The following is a 15,914-nucleotide window of genomic DNA, read 5'->3' on the forward strand; positions in this document are numbered from 1 at the left end:
CTACTTTTAGGAGCTGGCGGTTACCTGGCATATAAACGTTTTTGGAAAACGTTGACAGCTATTCTGGCCCTTTCAAAGCTGCCTGGCATGTCTGAATGGATAAGGTCTGCGACCAACACTCAGACTCAAACGTTGTGTGAGCAAAATCGTGGCCTGCAATTCTTGAACAGAATCGCAGGCTAGCTGTGGTTTTGGAACTCATTGGCAGGATGGAAAAGACATTGTGTCAGGGTTTGACACTTCCCCCCAGTCTTTGAGTTTCTGTTTTGCCCCGCCTGTTTCCCATCTGCCCTGATTGTCTGCACCTGTGTCTCGTTATCCCCTGTGTATATCTGGTCTTGTCATTCCCTTGCTCCTCGTGGTTCCGTACTGTTCTTCCCTCCATGTGTCCTGCCTGTTTTTGCTCCAGTTTTTGATCCCTGTATCCGTGAGTTTTTTGATCCTGCCAAGCAGCGCTTTGTGTTTTGATTCTTGCCTTTTTGTTAATAAATCTTTGTTTTTTGAGAACTCCTGCCTCCGGCCTCCCACTCTCTCTCCTGCATCTGGGTCCTCACCACACCAGCCTGACAGAAGGCCCGACATATTGGAGAAGTTGGAAGCTCGGCTTAGTGGAAATTTACCACAAATTCGGCTGTTGTCTCCATTGAGATGAACCAAAGAGACTTAAGGCAGACGGAAAACTACTGGAGTTGGCCTGACCACAATACAATTGTTTTTTTTTTTTACACACCTTGGCGGGAGTGGCTTGGCAGGTCGCTCTAGCCATAATCTCCCTGGATGTATGAAACCCCCCCTTTCCCTCTTGACACCTGTGGAACTGTATTAAAACTATATAGCTATCAAGCCGGCTGATAACATCAAGGACAATGGTTGCGGAAATTATAAATCTGGGCATAGTTCACAGACTTACCACTCATACAAACACGAACACACTCACACAAAAATAAACACACTTCTCTCATTATCCAACACCTTTCCTGGCTCTCCCGTATCCCTTCCCAACACAGTAAAGCAGGTTGAAACGCTGAGCCAGCAGGCTTCGGTGATCAGTCAGGTGGCCTGTGCCGGGAAACTCCCCCTCCCCCCCCCTCCACACTCACCCACTCCAAATATGCTTTTATGACGTTGTGGAGTCTGTTGCTTTTCTCTGTGCTGAGGTGTTTTTTTGCACATTCATAATGCGTCTTTACACAGTGTGAAGATGTATTTTTTCCCCCTCCTTATCCCCAGTGTCATCCTTTCCCAGCTAATGATAAGGGCGGTGCCTCCTCTGGCTGCAGCCTCAGGCATCTGTCTACCTGTGTCTGCTGTGTCTTTGTTGTCTTGGACCGGCTGTACTGGAATACATTTTGTTGTGTCGGGACGCTGACTCAATGACAATTAAAATGAGTCTGAGTTATATTTAGCTCTGCATATAACAACCAGTGTTGGGACTACACGCGTTATTTAGTAACGCGTTACAGTAACGCTGTTAGTTTTGCAGTAACTAATACTCTAACGCATTACTTTTTAAATTCAGTAACGCAGTTACCGTTACCAAACGGTGCGTTACTCCGTTATTTCAGGATACAGTGAAGCCTTTTTTCCCCACATGGAGACCGGAGGAAACGCGTTCAAAAACATGAGCGGTCATGAGCCAAGAAAAAGTTAGGTTCGCAACGTGGAGATATTGTCATTACAGTAATCCCTGGTTTTTCGCAGGGGTTACGTTCCAAAAAGAACCTGTGATAAGTGAAATTTTTTTTACAATTATTATAGAAGGCTTCAAATTGTGGAGATCAGCACGTATTCCCCTGCTCTTCTGAGCCGCTGCATCCCAACTCTGTAGCGTCTTTTTCTCCAAAAGCCCGCGGAGAAGAAAATAGTTATGGGTCGTTTTGTCGCTCTTTTTTCTTCTGGGCAAAAAGATTCTTCTAAACCGACATGCCACCATTGGTTATATTTGAGACTGTAATGACTGATTCGTCAAAGGCTCCCGTTCTTGAGCTGCTGCTGAAGCTCATTGGCCGTTTTCAGCATTGTTGCTAAGCAACCAACGTTATTGATACAGGAAGTGAAGAAGCGGGGAGACTATTTAGCCAATCAGAATGCAGAACACAATGCACAATGCAAATCCATACAGTACCTGCTGAAATGAAGGCTAGAGGGGCATTCATGGGAGCATTTAAAAAATGTTTTTATTTAAAGGAACTAAATAGTTACTTTTCATAGTAACGCATTACTTTTTGGTCTAAGTAACTGAGTTACTAACTGAGTAACTTTTTTAATGAAGTAACTAGTAACGGTAACTAGTTACTATTTTTCAGTAACTAGCACAACACTGATAACAACTGAAAGGTTTTGTCTTTGTTTGAATTAAATTAATTAATTATTTATTACTTTTCTGATTTATAGAAGGATTTTATTTGCCTTCTTGTGATTTCATGTAGCTCTAAAGCAGTTTGAATTGCCTTGTGTATGAGTTGTCCTCTACAAATAAACGTGCATTGCATTAAATATGTGTCAGTTTCCGTGTCCAAGTAGCCTATATAGAACAATAAGAACATGACATCAGTTGAAAACTGTCATTGCTGCTTATTCCCTTTTTGTTTCTTGTCAGCAGACTTACTAACAGCTCAGAGTATTTGCGAAAAATTCAAAATTCAAAATAAAATAAAATAAGAATTTAGAGAAAGGAAAACCAAAACTGATTGTCTTTATCTTTGGAAGACAGTGCAAAACTAAAAAAACATCTCACCCAGGGGATCCAGTTGGTCCAGGTCTGCAGCCTCGCTGACAGAATATCCTACTCCAGGCTGGTTTACTGCACACTCAACCCCCCCACGTTGCTGTCTTTGCTCTGAGCTCAAAGTGAAATAGCGCCTTGTCTTGAAGGTGCCATCTGGGTTCTGATCAGAAACAGGGAGTTCAGGGAGGGCCGAGCCGTTTTGATACCAGGACACGGAAATTTCCTCTGGGTAGAAACTCTCCACATCGCAGTAAAGGGTGAGAGGAACGTCTTTGGAGGGCGATGCCACGGCAGAGAGTCTGACAGATGGGAGATCTGAGGACAGGAAAAGTCAAAAGCTTTTGGCTTCAGTTTTGGGCTTAATCCATCATCGTCATGGCTATCACAGGTGCTCTCATTGAATGCATAATCTGTCATTATTGTGCAGAAATGGCATGTATTTATGCAACTCACAGGTAATATTTAGGTGGAAATTCAACTCTTGGTAGTCGCCGCTGTGTGCCACTCTGCAGCTAAAGGTCATATTCTGGTCCTCACGGGAAGGGAAGACAGTGAGGTTTGACACAGCTGTGTAGTACCCGTCCAGGGCCAGCTCACCTTCTACCTGATCGGGATGTTTAATCTCTTGCCCATCTCTGGTCCACGTAAAAGACACAAGAGAAGGGTAGAAACCACTAGCACGGCACTCAATATGGGCTTCCTTTTCCAACACCACCCACTGCTGAGGCACGGAGAGAGAGGGGGGAGCTGAAACACAGACAAGAAGAGGAAAAACAGGGCAAAGAAGGTGTCTTTGTGGTTCATTTGAGCATTAAATGAGTAATTAAAGAGAACATTACAAGAAGTGGACATAGACATACCAAGGATAGTGAATGTGACATTGCTGGAGAAAAGAAGAGAGGAGTTGTAATTAACTGTGCATTCATACACCCCCTGCAGGCTGAGACTGGCTTTAAGAATAGTGACTGAAAAGTCCCCATTGATGAAATCAGTGGTGTCCCAGCTGAAGCCTTCCTCTATTTGTGTTGCTGCTTCTCCAAACGAGGCAATAGCAGAGCCGTTTTTAATCCAGTCAACTTTGATCAAAGACACGTCTATATGGCCTCCTGCTACAGACGCATTGCAGGGGAGGGTTGCGTTGGTACTCGGGTTGGCCTGAACATCCGTTGAAGACACTGTGAGCAGAAAAAGGGAATTTAGATGGTGAGAAAACAACAGCCTTGCTGATGCTACCTACTGCAACATTGGATGGATTAACCTTTGTATTTCATGACTCCTTTTTAAAGAAGTGTCATGACCAAGAGACATTTAGTAAGACTTCTGCAAGTTGTGTAACACTTGTAAAGGCATTTCCTCTTTAAAAACAGGAAATAACACAATTTTCTTCTTTTGAATGAAATTGCTGCGGTTTTTCTGTGTGCTGGGTGAGGTTGTTAATTTCATGATGAATTTTTGCCTTTGTCACTACCCCTTGCTGAAAAAGACTTAGTCTGATCTAAGACATGAACCAAATCTAGTGTTAAGTTGTTTTTGTTTTAACTAAATTTAGGTAACCCTAATTCACAGTATAAAATGTAACTACCCATATTTTCCGCACTATAAGGCGCACCTTCAATGAATGACGTATTTTAAAACTTTTTCCATATATAAGGCGCACCACATTATAAGGCACACTAAATATCTGGTAAAATACCGTACTATAGTGGCTGGGGTTGAGTTACGTATCTACCTGATGGAGCTGTGCTACAGGAAATGCTACAAAATCCTACAGAAAATGCAAAAAAAAAAACAAGAAGAAAAGTACCGTATGTCAAACTTTATTAACAAAATAAAAACCAGCTTTTCTCCGTCTCGTCAAAGTCGCCATTATGCGAGTCAGCGTCGCTGCTGTTGTCTTGAACGTCTGTGACGATTCCTGACGATTTTAGCCCCATTACTTCGGCGACACCAACTACAGTAGCTACAATCCCCCTGACTACAGTAACAGAAATTACCGTAATGATCATATATAAGGCGCACTGCCGGTTTTTGAGAAAATTAAAGGCTTTTAGGTGCGCCTTATAGTGCGGAAAATACGGTATAAACAGAACACAGTATTTTGCAAAGCTCATAAACCCGTATTTTATTCACAACAGAATATAGAAAACATGTGAAGTATTAATACTTAGATGTTATACCATTTCCTGAAAAATACTAGCTCATTTAGAATTTGATTGCAGCAACACTTCTCAAAGTTGAGAAATTATCAACAAAAATAGGTCGGTGAGATAATTCAGTGTAAGAGCATCCTAGAGAGAGCATCCAAAAGAGTTTCTTAGAAATAAAGATGACAAGAGGATCATCACTTGGTGAAATCATCATACAACGTGTGACACAGAATATGTGTCACAAGGCACTCATAGTAAAGATTGCCAAGGCTTTAAATATTTGAATATCAAAATGTACCGTACATATTTCTCATCAAAAGATTTAGATAATTTGGAGAAATCTTTCAGCGCAAGAAATTAATACTATATTCAGTATCAGGTGCCCCCCCCCCAAAAAAAAAGTCTGATGTTTATGATCCTCACGTCTTCAGGATGCTCTAAGTTAAAAAAAAAAAAACAGGAATGCTTCTATGATGGAAATCACTGCATCAGGGAAAAACTCCCAGAAGTTTCCTACAAACACAGTTTATCGTGATATAAAACTTTGTCACGCAAAGAAGATGCTGTACGCGACCATCAGGGGCCACGGCTCATTTTAAATGGAGCTGGAGAATAAATTGTTTGGAAAATAATTGGCAAATTTCTCTGTGGTCAGAAAAACACTTTTTTCAGAAACCATGGGCACTGCGTGCTCAGAAAGCACCGTGCAGTAACGCCTGCATCCCTGATTCTTTGACTTCATGGTGGTGCATTTATGCCCACAGAATGGGCCGCTGGTACATCTGGAATCGATGCAACAGTCCTGCAAGACTGTCATACAAATGCCCCGAAGCAAAGAGCTGAAGACTATTGAAACATAACGACTGTGTGCTTTGATCCAGAGTTGGCTTTTTCTTTCTATATTGTTTGTTTCTTTGTATCGCTCTCAGCAAACTGTACTCAAAATTTTTGCTAGTACTTCTGCGGCCGTGTGAAAACACACTTAAAGCCTTTCAGATGGACCAAGCCTTCAAATCTGCTTAATTAGTAACTTGTCCAATAAATACCTGCATCCACTTATAGCACCAAGTGGAGGGGGAACGGCGTGAAGTGTTTATTTTACACCTCTTGATAAGTGTGATATGAGTCATTGTGGTGGTGAACACGGAGAGCAAATGCATGAAAAGAAATGACGAACATTTTCAACACTTCTATTTTTTACTTACAAACAGTCCAAGCCATTTAAAAGCAAACATTTTGTTATTTCACAGAGGAGGAGGTAATTTTCCTCTCCGTGATTCAAACTGATTGAAGTTATTTAAACCAATCAATTCAGTTTAGACATTTGATTTGAATGTGATTCTTTTCTTCTTTTTTTTTTTTTTTCCAATTTTGGATGGCAAAAAAAAAAGAAAAAGAAAGACGTCTCCTGCTTAAAAAAAGACGGGGATATTGATTTGTTCATTAAGCTGTATACAAAACAGTGAGATCGTGGAGGATACTGGTAAACAATCCTTAAACAGTTTTCGTGCTCAAGATGGAAAATGTGGCTGAAAATTTGCCTCGATATTCAGGTATAAATGTTTACAATGTAAGTGCAACATATTTTTTATCTTTAGCTACTATTTCTATCTGAATGTTTTGCCATTTTGCACACCTGCTTGTCTTTTCGTTTCTTTTGGAAATCAGAATTTTATTTTGCTAAGCCACAAACTATTTCACTATCCTTGCTAAATGAAATCAAATCTCTCCACTATAAAAAACACACCCTCAAATCCATTGTAAACATTAACCTTTCCTTCTCACTCACTCCAAGTGTCACTCACAACTTCCATTCCCCGATTCATTGATTGTAACAGTAACATTGACCCTGACCTGACCTGTCGTGAATGCTGGTGTCTCCCCTAAATCACTTCAGAAATGAAGGCACGTGTAGATGCTAACACGTGTTGATATGACCACCAGGCCTCCAACCTCACAACGACTAACAGCAACTCCATACCAGAGGTGGGTAGAGTAGCCAAAGATTGTACTCAAGTAAAAGTACTGTTACTTCAGAATAATGTGACTCAAGTAGAAGTAAAAAGTAGTCATCCAAATAATGACTTGAGTAAAAGTAAAAAAGTACTTGGTGAAAAAACTACTCAAGTACTGAGTAACTGTTGAGTAACGTCTGATTTATTTTTTTAACACGTCCATTCAAACAGACAAAAGTACAAAATAATCATCTTTAGGCAAATTAAATCAATAAAATAATAAAATAAATTAAAATTTATGAAAAAATAAAAAATAGCTGAAATTAAAATAATCTTAAAGTAAATTCAAGTAAATAATAAAATAATAACAAAATAAAAAAATTAATGAAGCACAAGTAGCACAAAATGTCAAGCCTTTGTACTTTTCTTTTTTAACAAGGCAGAACTAGAACAAACATGAACTCATAGAAACTGTGTGTGTTTGAGTCTGTGTAAATGTGACAAAACATGCAAAAACAAACATTTTTTCCCAAAGAATCACTCAGTGATGTCATGAGATTGACGCGTACGCGAATAAAAGGGATAATAGAAAAGTAACAGCTCAACGTAGCCTAATGTAGCGGAGTAAGAGTAACAGTTTCTTCTTACAAATCTACTCAAGTAAAAGTAAAAGTATAGTGATTCAAAACTACTCCTAAAAGTACAAAATTTCCCAAAACTTACTCAAGTAAATGTAACGGAGTAAATGTAACTCGTTACTACCCAACTCTGCTCCATACAAACTAAAGAATGTGCAGAGTTCTTCTGCACATTTCCAGTTTCAGCTGGTCAGCTTAACCTTTGTAGCTCGTCTGTGAGTGCAATGAAACAATACTCACCGGGATTAATGAGCATCAGGAACATCATAAAGATGAGGACTTTGCTCTCCATGGCTGGGCTTGTCCTGACTTCTTATCATCTGGTCTTTTAGCCGTCTTATATAGCCATACGAGATGGCAGTGGGCGTGTTTGTCTTCCTGGGCAGTAAGACATATTGTCCACGGGCCTCACAGCAGTGAAAGAGGCCCTTGATATGTATAAGTTCTTCTAAATAAGCCCCGAAAAGTAAAGGAGCGTGGAGAGGGAGTAAAAGAAGGGAGATGCGCAGAAATGCACAAGAGGGGAAACTGGGCACTTAAAATTCAGCCGGACCTCCGGCCAAGGTTCTGGGGGCTACTTTACATTGGTGCAGTGTTGCCATGAACAAGTGGAGAGTGTAATCCCCACTGAGTTTATGTGGGCAAACACTCAGGCGAGACGTCAGCTCCTTTCTGTGTGTGTGAAAGTTAGTGTGGCGATACATTTGGAAGACAAAAAGTCTTTTTATCTCCATGTTTTATCTTCAGTTCGTTCGTCCATTTGCTTCAGTTATGATGAGTCCTCTGGTAGTTAAAGGCTACGCATACAGAACAAGTGCTTCATGTTTGCAGGACAAACTGTTGTCCATTTGAGTCCCATCTGAACATTGATGAATGCAATAAGCTGTTTTAAATTGGTCTAAGCACAAACCAGCTGGATTAATTTCTTATTTCAGGATCACAGAGGGTATCTGTGCGGCTGAGTTAGACGTTTCTCTCTGACCTCTGCCAGAATTTCCTCTTTTGTTCGCTCTTTCTCTGCTGTCCTTTCCTTCAAGGTAACAAAAGCAAGGCTTCAGAGTCTTTTTAAGAAAAAAGGTGATTAATGAGTTATATTCTCTTGTTTGCTTTTGATGCTTATGTTCACATATTTGACTTTCAGTGTTGGTTTTTTCTCCTTTATTTGTCTGACAGTGATTCAGCAGGCTCAAAGACTAAGAAAACTTCAGCCAAGTCAGATAAAAGGAGGGGCATGTTTGGTTTGATGGTACCCCAGCTGAGAGAAGGTATGAAGTAAGTCAACTATTGGGAAGATCCTGAAGTTAAGTCCTGTCGTGCTCCCAGTGTGGCTGCTTTCATTTAAAGGAGCATGAGCTCCTTTTAAGAAATGAGACTCTCTAGCGCCACCCTTCGCCACGACGGCCGTTGGGGGTACTGCAGCCAACAGTGAAGCCGGTGTGAGTACCAGATTGTATCGGGCTGAAATATTTTCCCCGGAAGTGTGCATTTTTTCCCCGTGATGGTATTTTTTTGCCATGTTAAGCTAGGAAGGTAGTTTTTCACCATGTCTTCCGCAATTGCGGATTAATCAGTGAGCGCTTAGTTGACGTTACATTTTTTTAATTATATTTATATAATGTATTATGACTATTTTGCTTAGACATTTACAGATTCAACAATGAGAACATATAGAGACATACACTTCTGTAAAGTCAGAAGCAGCAGATCATAGTGGAGGTAAAAGGGAGAAGAAACATATAACTGCTGTTCACGACACGACCTTCTTTCAATGACTTCTCTCTCTCTCTCGGCTGCTGTAGTCATTCTGTTCCTGGTCTTTTCACGCAAACGGTCAAAAGCCAATCACAAGACGGAACGTCATCACGTACGGGAGACCTCCGATAAAAAAAAGCAGGTGGGAAAAAAAAGCACCGACACTGGCACGGGAGAACGGGGAGAACGTGCATGCAGCGTCATGTGACGTCACATCCGCAGGACAGCGCAGGAAATTCCGGCCCGGAATTGCAGCACATTTTGCAGCACACAGCCTGTTCAAGGCAATGGAGAGATACGCTAGAGGGCTCATTCTTTTTGGTTTGGAACGCTTCACCTGACATTATTACTAGAAAACTTAAAACATATACGAATTTTTTTCATAAATCCTGCCTCTATCCTGCCTCATGCTCCTTTAACTGTGACATCAGCAAAGTCTTCCCTGGCTCATGTCACAAAACGTGCTTTGAACGATGCTAAAAAACAAAACAAAAAAACTATTAAAGAAAGAAACAACCTTTGGCTATTCAATAAATAAATAAAAAAACATTTTATTATGACTGGAGCCAGTTTAATCTACAGTCATGTCCAGATTTATTTTGAAAAATGACAGCAGCTTTTTGTTTGTGATTGCCCTTTACACACCAAAATAATCAATTAGAAAATAAAAACAATTGAGATGTGATCAAAATGTTGACTTTGAGCTTTAATTCAAGTAGGAATTACAGCTATTTCAAGTAAATGAATTTAATTACAACTATTTCAAGGAAGCTATTTCTGAGATTTTGAGTTCAGCAACTTCTGTCAGCTGACAAATTTGAGCTTGTTCCTTTGACATTGAATCACGGCTATAAAATCATACTCACTACACCATGTTTGATGCATGACATTGTATGACGTTTTGATCATGAGTTGCTTTGTTCCTTTTCCATGACTTTTTTTCCCCAATTTATTCATATACAAATTCATCAGTGTTATCGGATCAAAGTATTTGCTCCCAGAACATTGCAGGCTTTTCCTTTCTTTTTTCCTTCGATGTTTTCAGCAACGCCCAATCTGGCAGACGATAACACTGTTGGGAAGTGAAATCCTACACGGGCACAGTGATCAACCTCTTGGACAACAGTGACGTTTACATATGAATTATTCTTAAGAACAGCCTTTGTTTACTTTATCACAAGAACACACAAGGACACACACTTTCGCAGCACATGATAATTTTTTTTCCTTTTACCCTTTTGACATGTCTTATTAAATTAATGCTCACTAAGGTGTTTTATATAAATACAGTAATATTTGCAGAAATCCATCAATATACAGATTCATGTCTTTGAAAAGAAAGAAAGAGTATGTGAAGTGGTGATACTGTGGCAGGATGAGGCTCGACTCCAGAGGTTGGTAAAACAGGACTTTATTCCCAGACAACAGAAACTGACAGTTGACAACTAACAGCTGACAACTCAACAGAACATGCGTTGCTAAGCAACCATAAAACGCCCCGTGACCACGCCCCCCTTCCCTACAGTCCTGATGGGTGCGAAGTCAGTGGTGAATGGGCCCCGGGGTCAAAAAACTATTAGATGCGAAGGAACTGCTTGCTGGGTGAGTTTGCGAAGCCGAAAAATTATCCAAAAAATTCTCCTGGCACACGAAGCGGCTGACCGAACACGAGCTCTGCGGGCATTCAAATCTTCCTTCGGGGCCGTGCGCAAACATAGCATGACCCACATTAAGCGGTCCACCCAGTTACCATCCGAGAGTGCAGCATGCAGCGCTGCTTTGAGGGACCTGTGAAAACGTTCACAAATGCCATTAGCTTGTGGGTGGTATGCAGTAGTACGGTGTACCTGCAGTCCCAAAGCTTCCGCCAACAACGACCAAAGTTCTGAAATAAACTGGGGGCCTCTGTCAGACGTGATGTCAGACGTGATTTCAGACGGGACACCGAAACGTGAGACCCAGGCACCCAGAAAAGCACGCGCCACATCTTTTGACCCTGTAGAGGACAGGGGCACTGCCTCGGGCCACCTGGTGGTACGGTCCACCATGGTGAGGAGGTGCGTGTAACCCTGCGATGGAGGAAGAGGGCCCACCAGGTCGATGTGGACATGGTCAAACCGCCTGGCTGGAATCGGGAACGGTTCCAGGGGTGCCTTTGTGTGCTGGTGAACTTTAGCCCGCTGGCATGCTACACATGCAGCTGCCCACTCCTTAACCTCCCTGCGGAGGCCGGGCCAGACAAACTTGGCCCCAACCAGTTTGACCGACGCCCGGATGCCAGGGTGTGAGAGGGAGTGTACTGAATCAAAAACCCGCTGGCGCCAGGAAACTGGGACCACCGGACGGGGCCGACCAGTGGAGATGTCGCAGAGAAGAGCTGGACCTCCGACCTCCACCGCCAAGTTCTCCAGTCTGAGACCGGTACCAGCAGACTTAAGAGTCGCGATGGCCTGGTCATTGGCCTGGTCAGCAGCCATAGCAGAAAAATCAACTCCCAGATTTACAGGGCACACAAGCGCGCGTGACAGGCAATCGGCCACAAGGTTTGTTTTACCCGCCACATGCTGAATGTCCGTGGTGAACTAAGATGGACGCTAGATGGCCCTTTTGGCGAGCGGACCACGGCTCTGTCACCTTAGACATTGCAAAGATCAAGGGCTTATGGTCTACATATGCCGTGAATGAACGGCCTTCCAAGAAAAAACGAAAATGACGGGTGGCGAGGTACAGTGCCAACAACTCACGGTCAAAGACACTATACTTTCGCTCACTGTCACGTAGTTTGCGGCTGAAAAATGCAAGAGGTTGCCAAACTCCTGCCACCCGTTGCTCTACGACTCCCCCTACTGCTATGTCCGAAGCGTCGGTTGTCAAAGAAATGGGCACCGAAGGTGATGGGTGAGCTAAAAGTAGTGCATTGGTCAGGGCAGACTTAGCTCCCTCAAAGGCACTGATGCGGTCAGGTGTCCAGTCCACTGGGTCACAACCTTTCTTTTTTTGCAAGGCTCCATAAAGCGGCTGCAGGAGGTGGACGGCTTGAGGGAGGAAACGGTTATAAAAATTAATCATACCCAAAAACTCCTGCAGTGCCTTAAACGAGGCCGGGCGGGGAAACTCTGCCACCGCTTGTACCTTAGACGGCAGTGGAACTGCACCCTGAGCTGAAATCTGGTGCCCTAAAAAATCAATAACCGGCAGGCCGAACTGGCATTTAGCCAGATTGACAATAAGGCCGTGTTCATCTAACCTCTGGAAGACTAGTTTGAGGTGTGCCAAATGCTCCTCTGTTGAGGAACTGGCTACCAAAACATCGTCAAGGTAAATGAACACGAACGTGAGGTTTCGCAAACACAGAGTCCATCAGCCTCTGGAAGGTCTGCGCTGCCCCCTTCAGGCCAAAGGGCATGCACAGAAATTCAAAAAGCCCAAACGGGGTAATTACAGCGGTCTTAGGCACATCCTCTGCTCTCATGGGAACCTGGTGGTAACCGCGTACTAAATTCACCTTTGAAAAGATGGTTGTCTCTGCTAAATGCGCGGAAAAATCCTGGATGTGTGGAACTGGATAGCGGTCGTGCACTATGACGTTGTTAAGACGGCGAAAATCCCCACACGGGTGCCACGGCACCATGTGAAGCGGTGAGGCCCAGGGGCTCTTGGAGCGTCTAACTATGCCTAAACGCTCCATAGAGGCAAATTCCTCTTTAGCAATGGCTAATTTCTGTGTGTCTAAACCAGGGGTCGGCAACCTGCGGCTCTAGAGCCTTTTTTCTTTATTTTCCTTGTTTTCTCTTTTTCTTCTTTTTTCCTTTTTTTCTTTTTTCTTCTTTTTCTTCTTTTTTCCTTTTTTTCTCTTTTTTTCTATTCCCTTTCCTCAAAATTTCGACTTTTTTCTCAACATTTCAACTTTTTTCTCGACATTTCGACTTTTTTCTTGAAATTTTGACTTTTTTCTCGACATTTCGACTTTTTTCTTAACATTTCGACTTTTTTCTCAACATTTCGACTTTTTTCTCAAAATTCTGACTTTTTTCTCAACTTTTTTCTCAAAATTTTGACTTTTTTCTGAACCTTTCGACTTTTTTCTCGACTTTTCCACTTTTTTCTCGAAGTGCATAATGAAAAAAAAAATCTTCCCCCAGTTCTAACTAATATAGAAACATGCAGCATGTGTTGCCTTCATTCTAAGGCTTATATACTGTACAAGACTTTTCATTTTTTTGCGGCTCCAGACATATTTGTTTTTTGTGTTTTTGGTCCAATATGGCTCTTTCAACATTTTGGGTTGCCGACCACTGGTCTAAACGACGAGCATGCGCAAAAACCGGGGGCCCTGTGGTAGTTATGTAATGCTCAACGCCGTGCCTGGTTGTCGCGGTGGAAAAGACAGGTTTAATCAGACGTTTAATCACCTCAGAGCCATATGAATATAACACCACTTTTAAAATGTGCACATGTAGTGAATGTTACGGACATAATTCACCTTGTGTGGTTCTACACACCGTTCATTAATAAATGCAGCATGTTGTCCTTCATGCAACTATGATGGTTCAGGGATCGTGGCCCCTTTAAATGTGATCATGACGTTGAGCTCTATGCGGTTTGAGCTGCTGGACAGCTCCATTTGGTAGTGTCAGTGTTCTGAGGTTTTCTAATAAACAACACACGTTTTTGAATGGGAAATTGTCTCTGTGTTTTTCGGTTATTCCCACACACATTTATTTTCTGACTATTCTTGTTCTCTAATAGTCCAGGGGCCAGAGCCCAAAATTTCACTCGTCAGTACCACTCAAGGTGACAAAACTTACTTATGATTTTTGAAAAGATCCATGTCTGTAGATGATATTTTGGTATGATAACCCTTCCTGAGTGGCAGCTGGATCATAGTTATCAGCTCATAAAGTTACCCACCCCTTCAGAAAATTACATTTTAGATGCTGGTTCATATCCTGGTTTAGACTCTTGTACAGGATATCTGTCAATGTTTCACAATATTGTCTTTGGTATCATTTTAAAGGGGACCTTTTAAGCATTCATTCAAGCTAAGATGTGAATCTTTCTGACCAACATAGAGTTCACTGCAGCTCTTTAAACTATAAACAACACACATTTTTACACAATTTTCGCCTAAATGATATACTATCTTTTAGCCCTGTGTCATCTAGGAACAACAGAGACACAAAATACAAAAACTGGAATACTCACAGGACCATAAGGATTCAGGAAATGTATAATATACCCCTACTATATTGTTGTTACCGGTCATTGTGAGCCTTAAACTAGAAGAGCATCATTAGGCTCCTATGAAACTATAACAGCCACGAGGCTAATGTCACAAACTGGTCTTTATCATGCAAATACAGGACATTAAGGACACCACAATGAGATACGGAACCAGCTTAGTTTTATAAACATTAGAGACACAAAATACAAAAAATACAAAAAAAGAAAAAATCCAAAAACGTGAATACTCACAGGACCATAAAGATTCAGGAAATGTATAATACACCCAATTTAGAATCATCAATTAACCTGAATGGGGTGGGTGACGTGCTGCGCTGATAACTATGATACAGCTGTCACTCAGGAAGGGTTATCTTACCAAAATATCATCTATAGATAATAAGGTATAGAGTATAGTATAGAAAGTAAGTTTGGTCATCTTGAGTGGTGCTGATATCTACGACGGAGTATTAGGGCCAAACAAAAAAACAAAAAAAGGAAATGACGAGAATAAAGTCATAATGTATTGAGAATAAAGTCGTAAAATTACGAGAATAAAGTCATAATATTACGAGAATAAAGTCAAAAATTATGAGAATAAAGTCATAATATTACGAGAATAAAGTCGTAATATATTATAAATATATAAATATAACTTCACAAGATGCTCAATATTCCTCATTTTAACACAGGGAAAAGAAGCTCTTCCTGTTAGAGTTCTCATAAATTATATTCTCATAATATTACGACTTTATTCTCGTAATTTTACGACTTTATTCTCGTAATTTTACGACTTTATTCTCGTAATATTACGACTTTATTCTCATAATATTACGACTTTATTCTCGCAACATTACGACTTTATTCTCGTAATGTTTACGACTTTATTCTCGTAATATTACGACTTTATTCTCATAATATTACGACTTTATTCTATTACGACTTTATTCTCGCAACATTACGACTTTATTCTTGTAATATTACGACTTTATTCTCATAATATTACGACTTTATTCTATTACGACTTTATTCTCGTAATTTTACGACTTTATTCTCATTATATTATGACTTTATTCTCGTAATTTCCAATTTTTTTTGTCTTAGTTTGGCCCTAATACTCCGTCGTAGATATCTGATCTGGCCCATGGACTATAAGAAATTATGTGTCGTCTGTGTTTGTTTTACTTCATGTGTTATTCTATCATGTCAAGAAAGTGTCTCCACGGATGTCTAAAACAAATTTCTGCATGTATGTACGTATTTGCATAGCTTTTTAACATCATAAAACTATCAAGATATTGGATCAAAGATCAATGGACATTTGGAAAGATCAGAGCAGAAATTAACAAAAGAACCATGATGCAATCTCCTTTTTTTGTAACATGTCCACACGCTCAAAAAGAACAGGGCTGGGCCCTTTATTCATTGAGAGGTCAACATCTAATTCATAGAAAGCAAATACTGCAGTAAA

General features: G+C 41.0%; 1 protein-coding gene across 2 annotated transcripts in view; it reads right to left on the bottom strand.

Annotated features, from left to right (window-relative positions):
• si:ch211-180a12.2 (uncharacterized) overlaps positions 1-7,781 on the bottom strand; it is a 32,195-nt gene extending 24,414 nt beyond the window's left edge. For both annotated transcript variants that reach the window (XM_061708736.1, XM_061708735.1), the window contains exons 1-4: positions 7,709-7,781; positions 3,589-3,903; positions 3,182-3,475; positions 2,738-3,043 (exon numbers count right to left, since the gene is read on the bottom strand). In XM_061708736.1, the coding sequence (XP_061564720.1) occupies positions 2,738-3,043; positions 3,182-3,475; positions 3,589-3,903; positions 7,709-7,760 (967 nt within the window). In that variant the 5' untranslated portion in view covers positions 7,761-7,781. The remainder of the gene's footprint in view (positions 1-2,737; positions 3,044-3,181; positions 3,476-3,588; positions 3,904-7,708) is intronic.
• Positions 7,782-15,914: the final 8,133 nt, after the last annotated feature.

The sequence above is a fragment of the Cololabis saira genome, chromosome 19 (genome assembly GCF_033807715.1).
Source record: "Cololabis saira isolate AMF1-May2022 chromosome 19, fColSai1.1, whole genome shotgun sequence".
NCBI lineage: Eukaryota > Metazoa > Chordata > Actinopteri > Beloniformes > Belonidae > Cololabis > Cololabis saira.